The sequence below is a fragment of the Corvus brachyrhynchos genome, unplaced genomic scaffold (assembly GCF_000691975.1).
Source record: "Corvus brachyrhynchos isolate BGI_N302 unplaced genomic scaffold, ASM69197v1 scaffold4, whole genome shotgun sequence".
NCBI lineage: Eukaryota > Metazoa > Chordata > Aves > Passeriformes > Corvidae > Corvus > Corvus brachyrhynchos.
In genome coordinates this window covers 5,475,313-5,483,759 of record NW_008237878.1, presented here as the reverse complement: position 1 = coordinate 5,483,759, position 8,447 = coordinate 5,475,313, and the positions used below count along the sequence as shown (strand labels likewise).

At 59.7% G+C, this 8,447-nt stretch overlaps 2 protein-coding genes across 2 annotated transcripts in view; both read right to left on the bottom strand.

Annotated features, from left to right (window-relative positions):
* Positions 1–1,079: 1,079 nt before the first annotated feature.
* Positions 1,080–5,313, bottom strand: LOC108446272 (urocortin-3-like). The gene is made up of 2 exons (XM_017732508.1): positions 3,021–5,313; positions 1,080–2,003 (listed from the first exon to the last, which is right to left on the bottom strand). The coding sequence occupies exons 1-2, from the start codon at positions 3,021–3,023 to the stop codon at positions 1,542–1,544; spliced, it is 465 nt and encodes a 154-aa protein (XP_017587997.1). The 5' UTR covers positions 3,024–5,313; the 3' UTR covers positions 1,080–1,541.
* Positions 5,314–6,095: 782 nt separating this feature from the next.
* The window catches only part of COL7A1 (collagen type VII alpha 1 chain), a 33,872-nt gene continuing 31,520 nt past the window's right edge, over positions 6,096–8,447 (bottom strand). Inside the window, exons 106-112 of the mRNA XM_017732303.1 lie at positions 8,418–8,447; positions 8,253–8,315; positions 7,849–7,965; positions 7,168–7,496; positions 7,054–7,089; positions 6,531–6,620; positions 6,096–6,179 (exon numbers count right to left, since the gene is read on the bottom strand). The exon at positions 8,418–8,447 is cut by the window's right edge and continues 22 nt beyond it. Of these exons, the coding sequence (XP_017587792.1) occupies positions 6,539–6,620; positions 7,054–7,089; positions 7,168–7,496; positions 7,849–7,965; positions 8,253–8,315; positions 8,418–8,447 (657 nt within the window). The 3' untranslated portion in view covers positions 6,096–6,179; positions 6,531–6,538. The remainder of the gene's footprint in view (positions 6,180–6,530; positions 6,621–7,053; positions 7,090–7,167; positions 7,497–7,848; positions 7,966–8,252; positions 8,316–8,417) is intronic.

The following is an 8,447-nucleotide window of genomic DNA, read 5'->3' as shown; positions in this document are numbered from 1 at the left end:
CACTACTGGAGACACTGGGGTGGGGAGGGCACTGGGCCTGGGGCAGGAGGCACTGGTACCAGGGGAAACACTGGTGATGGGGGGTGGCACTGGGATCCCTGAGCTGGGCAGGGGAAGGGCACTGGGGAGGTGAGGGGACGCTAGGGGTAGAGGACGCTGAAGTATGGGGGCACACTGGGCCTCGGGGACGACAGATGGGACACTGGGGCAGGACATGGAAAGGAGGAGATCCTCAGCGTCCCAGGGACAAGTGGGGGTGGCAGGGGAGAACCCCCTTCTTGTGGTGGACAGTTGTCACCCAGGCTGCCTGCTCTGGAGTGTCCCACTTGGATGCACCATCTCTGGCAGGTCCTCTTGTGACCCCTGTTCCCACTGCTACTGGTACCCTGTCTGTACCCTGGACCACAAACTCCAGGCTCAGCCCCACAGCACACACCCAGTGGGTGCAGGGGGTTGTCTGAAGGGGCCAGCGCTGCCTGGGTGTCACCTGAGCCTCAGGTCAGGCAGAGATGGCAAAGGACCTGTTACCCACCTTACCACCTCACCCCCGCCCACCATCTGCTGGCACATCCCTTCCTGAAATCTGTCCCTCCCATGGAATGTGGGGTCACCCCAGTTGCTTCTGCCGCTTTCCCAAAGCCAGTGCCCACTCCAAGCCAAAAGGGCTCACTCACCCTGCATCAAGTACTCTTCAAAGAGCATGGCTGTGTCCCCCACCAGCTCCAGTGGCCCCTTTGCAGGCGTCCCCCGGCCTCTGCCTCGCTCGCACCACCCTGTACTTTGCACGGGGCGGCCACACTCTGCTCTGCACTGCTCTTATCTCCCAGCTGTGCTGAAAGCAGCAGCTCCGGTGGCACAACACCGTGTCCCTGTTGGCCCAGAGCTGCTGTGGGCTCCCTGGGCCAGGGGCTGGCTCCGCTGTCGGTGCAAGTTCTGACATCCCTCGTTTGGAATTTAATGACCTCCTATGCTGACCCCCGCCCAGAACATGCCCTCACAGCATCTCTGGGGAAAGGGAACATAAAATGGGAGTATAAAGGGGTGCAGAACCCATATAAAGCACAACAAGTTGTGTTTGATGCTGCATTTTATTGTGCACGCTCATGCAAAACTCCGGCTTTGAGGCTCGGCCAAGCTTTGTGGAGGATTTTGGGTACTCCGGTCACCCAGAGAGAAGCAGCACACAGGAAAAGCTGCCTGGCTGGATGCAGCCCCTTTGGAGACATCTCAGTGGTGGATGAGCAGGGAGCAAAGCCAAGCATAAAAATCCCTGTAGTGCCTGGGGCTGGGAACAGCTGTGCTCCAGCAGCACTGGCCAAGGTAAACCCAGCTCTATCTTCTCCAGTGGTGCTGAGGTGATGGTTATTAAACCAAATCCTCCCGTGGCTGCTGCTTGTGCCATGAGCTCCGAGACCGGGGGAATGAGCTGCCATGTCCACAGCCCCCTGTGGACACACCGATGCCGCTCCACGCTTCCCTCTGCCTGTGCCCCAGGCAGCCCCCTGCCCTCTCTAGCCCAGCTGTGTCCCAGCCAGGACAGTTTATCTCCTGCGCCCAAGGCGGGCCATCAGCTCTGCTTTGGCAGCTGCCTTGGCCTGCAGCTCCTTCTCTCTGGCCAGGTCGAGCAGGATTTTCCGTAAGTGAGTGTGGACATCGAGGGACAGGGACACCTTCCTCCCCTTTTTCCTGGGAGCAGCTCTCTTGGTGGCTGGGCTCATTGGCCAGGGCAGTGCTTGTCTTTCTGATCCCTCTAGCAGTGGCAGGCTGGCTTTGTCCGGATGAGACCCTTCCCCAGAGCCATCGTTGCCCCTCCTCATTTTAGGGAGACCTGGCAGTATCTTGTTATCGCTGGTGGTTTCCTGCCTCATCAGCTTCCCTCCATCCATGGCTTGGGGTCCTGGCGGGAGCTGCTCATGGCTCGTTCCCTTCCAGGCTCTCGTTGGTGCCCCGAGGACCACCAGGAAGATGAGCAGCATCCTGCCTCGCAGCGTGGCTGGGAGTGCCTGTGGGGAGCACGTGGCTTGGCGCTGAGCATCACCCCCCTCACCCTGCCATGGCCCCACAGCCCCCCAGGCAGGACATGTCCCCACCAGCGTGTCACCCACAGAACCCCTCCACTCCCTGCACCAGCTGGTGGGGCTTCACCTTCTTTTCAGGAACCCTTCATTATTCCACCTTGATTTTAATCCTCTTGAACAGGATGGGGAGTTTTGTGGAGGCTGAAGGGGACGTGGGAAGCAAATCACCTGGGTGTCCTTGTCCTTTCATACAGCCCCATGCCAGATGCTGGCTGTGCCCTCAATTTCACCCCCTTCCTCTGTCACCCAGAGGAGGAGCCAATCCTGATCCAGAGGGTGTCTGCTTGGGCACTGTGGCTGCTCCCCAACCCATTCCTGCCCTTTGGCCAGGGAAATGTAACGTGCCTGGGGTTTCAGGGCTGGGCGGGATGTGGGGCTTTCTTCCTCCCACACCTTCCCTGGCAGATGTCATTCATCGCAGTGTTGCTGGGCTCTCTGGGGCAAAAGTCACCCACCAAGGAGGGACACGAGCCACTTGGCCTAAAATATGCAGCATATTGATTGCAATGAGGTGACAAGGGCAGGAGTCTGGCCACACGTGCTGAGTTGTGTCAAGCCTCAGCCACTTTCTCCACCCCATCCCTCACCCTGATGCAGGGAGGGCCCCAGGGATTGCAGGGTGCTGGGCTACAGGGGGGGGTCAGGGTGCTGGGATGTGGGTCAGGGTCAGAGCAGGTGCAGGGGCACTGCTGCACAAATCCTGCTGTATGGCTGCCTCTCCCCAAAATCAGTCACCCAGCAGGGTTTGTCCAGCTGGAAGCAGAGCAGTGAAACCAACCTCCTGCAACATATCTCTGGGGTGGAACCCTTTGGAAAGTACCAGAGTAGGCAGCCAGAGGCGGTTAACTTGCTGGGAAGTGGGGAATGAAAAGCATCCAACCCCCCGCAACCCATTTCCCAGCGAAAAGCCCCTAAAAAGCACTGCCGAGGGCACAGCCTCACCATTTGCAGCAGGTCCTCGTCTCCTCGATGTTCAGGCAGTGCTCCTGGGGTGCAGGGACCACAAGCTGGGGATTTGCTCTGCTCTCTGACAAGCCCTGGCTCTTATCCTGTCCCAGCTCCACCTCTGACCCGCAGAGGGGGTGACGGTGACGGAGGGGTGGAAATGCTTTTAATATATTTTGCCTAATAGCAGATGAAGTCATCCTGGGATGTGGGTTGGCGTGTGCCCCCTTGCAGCTCTACCAGCTGCATTTGGAGGGGATTGCGGGAACCTGGGACAGCTCAGATGCAATTGTTTCATGTCTGACTTGCAAGATGTTTTTTCTCCGTCTAATTAGGCCTCCCTGCTCCTTGGTAATTACTCAAGGAAGGGAGAGAACAAGCATATTGCTGCTGGCCAGTAACCATGGGCAGCTCTCTGGGCATTGTGCCTCACACGGCCCCCAAACATCTCCTGGTACCAGTTTGGCAGAGTGTCCTGACAGACTCCCTGGTCACATGGAGGACATATCTAGAGACATGTCACCTCCCTGCTGTGCCAAATCCAAGCATTGCTTTGGCTGCTGGTTTGCAGGACACCAGTGGCTTGCAGCTCACCTTAAGGCAGTCCAACTGGAACACCACTGGTTTGCAGGCACCTGCACCAGTCCAGCCTGGCCCAGCCCCTCTGCCAGCTGCCCAAGGTGGGTAGCAGCCTGTAGGCCATGCTGTGGGGTGAGCCCCATATACAAGGGTTTTGACCAAAAGTTCCCCCCTTAGGGACTGTGGGAGCATCCCAAGGCTCTCAGGCTGGGTGAGCACCTGCATGAGATGAGTTGTGGGCACTCAGCCCCGTGGGGTGGCCAAGGCCAGGAGTCAGGGTGCCCAGGGTTCAGACCGCTGGGGGTCTGCCCACCCCTGTGGCCACAGGGTGACCTATCCTATGTCACCCTCCCCGGGATGGCAGGGAACGGAAATAATGCCAGCTCTGTTCCTTCTCCCAGGGACAGCCAGGAACTCACACCCAGTAGCCAAAATTAACTGGCAGCACTGATTCACACATTACATCATGCAGCACCACAGACCCACGTGCTGACACGTCAGGGCCTGGACAGGGGCTCATGGCCTGGCTTGTGTCAGCTGGGCACGTGCTGGGCATGGGGATGGGGCACTGGATTCCCTGGAAGGGGTGAGGAACAGTGGGCAGCTGGAAAGGGCAGCCCAGCTGGGGTGAGCAGGAGGCATGCCTGACTCAAGAGCTGTCCCCAAACTCCACAGGCAACTCCAGCAACGTGCCAAGAAGTGTGACATGTCCCTGTGAGCGCAGCTTTAATACACATCCCCCCCGCAGTGGTACACATATACATTCGCTGTATACAGATATACACAGAGAGCAGCGTACGTGTGGGGGCCACAAAACCCACCCGGCAGCCCCTGCGGCTCTGGGGCAGTGAGGGGCATCTCCCTACTCAGCCCTGGGGCTGGGGGGGAACCAGGGGCTGTGACCCCGGCAGCCAACATCACTTTCACAAAGCCTTTGAGAGTAAGCGTGGGCGAGCAGGAACCTCTTCTAACATAGCACCATCCTCAGGGTTTCCCTGACAGGCCTGGGGGTGCAGGTGAGACTCCCCCGGACTAAAGACAGATGGGCTGCTGGCAGGCATGTGAGCTGGAGGATAGCACATGGAAAGAACCTCCAGTCTCCCCACAGGTCATTGCCAAACCATCGCAGCCACAAAAGGGGAACTGGGCCCCAGTTGAGGTTAAGGTGAAATTTATTCAGATGGAGTTGATTGCAGGATGGAGGTGAGTGGTGCTGTGCAGGGAGGCACTGCCCGGCACAAGGATGTGGGCAGCTCTCCTGGCAGAGAGAGGGGAGCAGAGAGGGAGTTTGGGCGTTTGTGGGGGGCAGGAAAGAGTACAAGGGTATTATGTGAGGGGAGGGAGCCCAGCTATGCCAAGTCCCATCTCTGCTTCCAGAGAGAGGGAACAGGGCTAAGAAGTGTGCTGTTGGCAACAAATAATTTAAAAATCAAACTGAGAACAGCCCAGGAAACCTCCATATGGGAAAGGGGGTTCAAAGCCTTGGTGGGAGGCAGTTTCCCATTTGATATAAATTTCACCTTAATGACAATAAACTGATATGAAATGAAAAACCCATGAGCAGCATAAAGACAGGTTAGAAATAGCACCAGGTTCCTGCTGGGGCTGGTGGGTGCGTGGCCCCCGCCACCACGAGCAGCCCAGCCCCGGCCGGGGCGGCAGCTGGACTCCACTTCCAGGCAGCCCTGCCTGCCGAGACACTGCCTGCACCTACACCTTTGGCTGCCCTCCCACCTTGCCGCCGGCACTTCCACGGGAATCTGTGGAGAGAAGCAAGGCGCCGTCAGAGCTGAGGTGGGGAACCAGCACTGTCCCCCCAGCTCTGCATTGCTGAGCCCACGGCACGGGGTGGGGATGCTGCTGGACTTGCCGGTGCCAAGCCATGCCCAGCTCTGCCTACCTGCCCCTGGGCGCTGCCCGCAGTGCAGCTCACACTCCTCCTTGCTGCCGAAGCGGTTGAGGTTGCCCCGGCAGCCGCTGTACACGAAGGGCCGGCACTCGGTGACTCTTTGGTTGTAGTACCACCGCAGGGTGTAGCGCTGGCAGTCCCCCTCGTCCAGCGGCAGCCTGCAGGGCTCAGCTGCGGGAAAACGCTGCTGGTGAGGGCAGGCAGGGGCTGGCAGCACACGGGCGGCTGCCAGACTCACTTGGCAGAGGAGGGGAAACCCCAGAAGGGGAAGGCGGGGGATGGCTCCCAGGTGAGCATGGGAAGGGTTGGGCAGCTCCATGGTTTCCTCCAGTGGCTTCACCCTCAGTGCCAGGTGAGTGCAGGGAAGCTCACCATCCAGTGTGGGCTGCTCCAAGCTGTCCACCTCCGGGACCTCATCATAGTCCTCCTCCTCTCCATCCATGCTGTCGTACTCAAGGTCGTCATTGTCAAGCATGATCTGCCTGTCCTGCCCTGGGAGACAGCACCATGCATGAGCAGTGCACACCACACATACGGAGCACAGAAAAAGGGGGACAAGGACTAAAAGCACAGGGATGACACACCCTCCTCCTCCTCAGTGTGTGACAGCTTCAGCACAGGGACTGTGTGAGCGCTGCCAGCAGGGAACGGCTGGGTGGAGAAGGACCCTGTGAAAGGGACACAGGCATCAGGGAAGAGGCAAGGGAGTCTGGGGTGCTTTCCCCTTATTTCCCAAAGGAAAACCACCCCTTTCAGGTGTGGAGCAGTCCAGCACTGCCCCAACCCTGTTGGAGCCTGACAGGGTACACGGACAGGGATGATGGACCTGGAAATACCCGCTCCTCTCTCTGTACCACAAACCAGGGCTGCCATGGGGGCTTCTAGAGGAGGGACAGGCAGGGGAGGCCCAGAGAGACGGCACCCACTTGGAGCCCATCAGGATAGGGACAGGGGAGGGCACAGGGAGGCACACATGCCCATGGGGCCAGATCTTACAGGCCCTCCAGACTCTCCATCACCTGTTTGGTCATGCTCTCTCTCCTGGCGGACAATTCTTCCTCCTCCCTGGGCAGAGTGGAAGCTGCTCCTGGGCTGAGCCCCCCAGCCTCCTTGGAGAGAAAGCACCCACCTCATCCCAGCCCACCCCTTGCCTCCAATCCCCCTCCTCCAGCCTACCCTCCCCTCCAGCACTGCTGACCCCTGCAAGACCCCTGCCCCAGTTCTGATACCCAAGCATAGATGGGGTGCAGTTCCTGTGACCTCTTCAGTTGGGCAGACCCTGGCAGCACCCAGACCCCACTGGCACCATCCCAAGCCAGCTGCCCCTGGGGATCCCTGTTGCACCATCACTTTTGCCACACACCATCCCTTCTCCCTGTGCAGGGTCCTACGCTGACGCTGACCCTGACTGAAGGGTCATGGAGAGTGCCAGCCACCTCCAGCTCCCCAAAACCAGTGGCACACCTGGGTGCCGGGGCCCCTTCAGTGCCACACGCGTGGGGCAGGGGGGTAGGAAGGAAGAGCCGCAACCTGAGTGCTCACGTGAATCCTGGTGCCGTGGGAAGTGGCCACCGCAGGCTGTGGGAGAGACAGGGTGGGGGTCAGGGGCAGCAGGTGCAGACCCCCAGCCCCAGGGCAGCAGCGGGAGATGCTCACCACAGTGCTGGCTCATCTCCTGCCTGACGAAGGCACGGATCTCCTCCTCCTGCCAGGCACACGAAGGGGCAAAGGTCGCACAGAGTAACGGGGGATGGTGCAATTAAAGAGGAGAAAAAACCCTTTCCCAAGGTCCAGAAGAGCCCAGAGGTGAGGGCAGCCCCTCCATCAGTGGCAGTGGGATGGATCCAGCATCCCTTCCCACCCCACTGACCTGAGTGCCAGAAGCCTATGGGTCCTGATGCACTCACCTGCTCTCCTCTCTCGCCGGGGATGCCGGGCACACCACGTGCACCCGGCACTGACTGTCCAGGGGGGCCTCTCTCCCCCTGCAAAGGACATGTGCTCAGGATCTGGCTGGTGGGTGCTGGAGCCTCTCTGCTCTCCCCAGAACCAGGGATGTGCTGCTTTTCCCACCCCTGCACCCCAGGGGTGCCATTGCAGGTGGGAATGGGGACAGGTCCAGCTCAACTCAAGGACAAGCAGGGTCCCAGACCCCTCAGACTCCCATCCCCTGGGCAGAGGGACACAAGCGAGGAACCCAAAGCCAGCAAGCTGGCAGGGCAGGACAGAGCTGGGACATGACTCCAGATGCTACCCACCCCTCACCCACTAAGGGGACTGGGTCCTCCCATCCTCACAGCCCCAGAGGGGGACCAGTCACCTGTGGTGAGGACTCACCTTCTGGCCCTGCATGCCCTCGGGACCTCGTGGGCCAACGCTGCCTGGGGGCCCGGGGGGGCCAGGAGCACCGTCACTGCCCCGGGGACCAGGGCCACCAATAACACCCGGGGCTCCCTGGAGGAGAGGCAGAGGGTGAGGCCAGGGGTGTCAGAGTTCCCAACTCCAGAGCAGATGCCATGGACATCCTCTGACCCCACAGCTGGGCATCCCCAAAGAACTAGCACTGGTGCCTTCTTGTGAAGTGCAGGGAGTTGTTGTCATTCATTGTTTAGTGACATAATTTAGAGCAGCGCCAAATGACTCCTCTGGGAGCATCAGGCTCTGATACGCTTCCAACCAAGGCTGTATCCTGGTACAAGCAATGTGGTGCAATGCATCCCATCCCTTTCCAGCCTGCTCACCCGGTCTCCTTTCTCCCCCTGGTCTCCTTTGGCTCCCTGCTGCCCGTCAAATCCCCGGTCACCCTGCAAAGAGGAAGGGACAGGCAGCAGGGGACAGACAGTGGGGGGCAGGCAGCGAGGGAATGAAGTGCCAGCACAGCTTTTCCCAGCACTGCTCTAACCTACCTTGGGTCCCATGAGCCCTTCCTTCCCCGG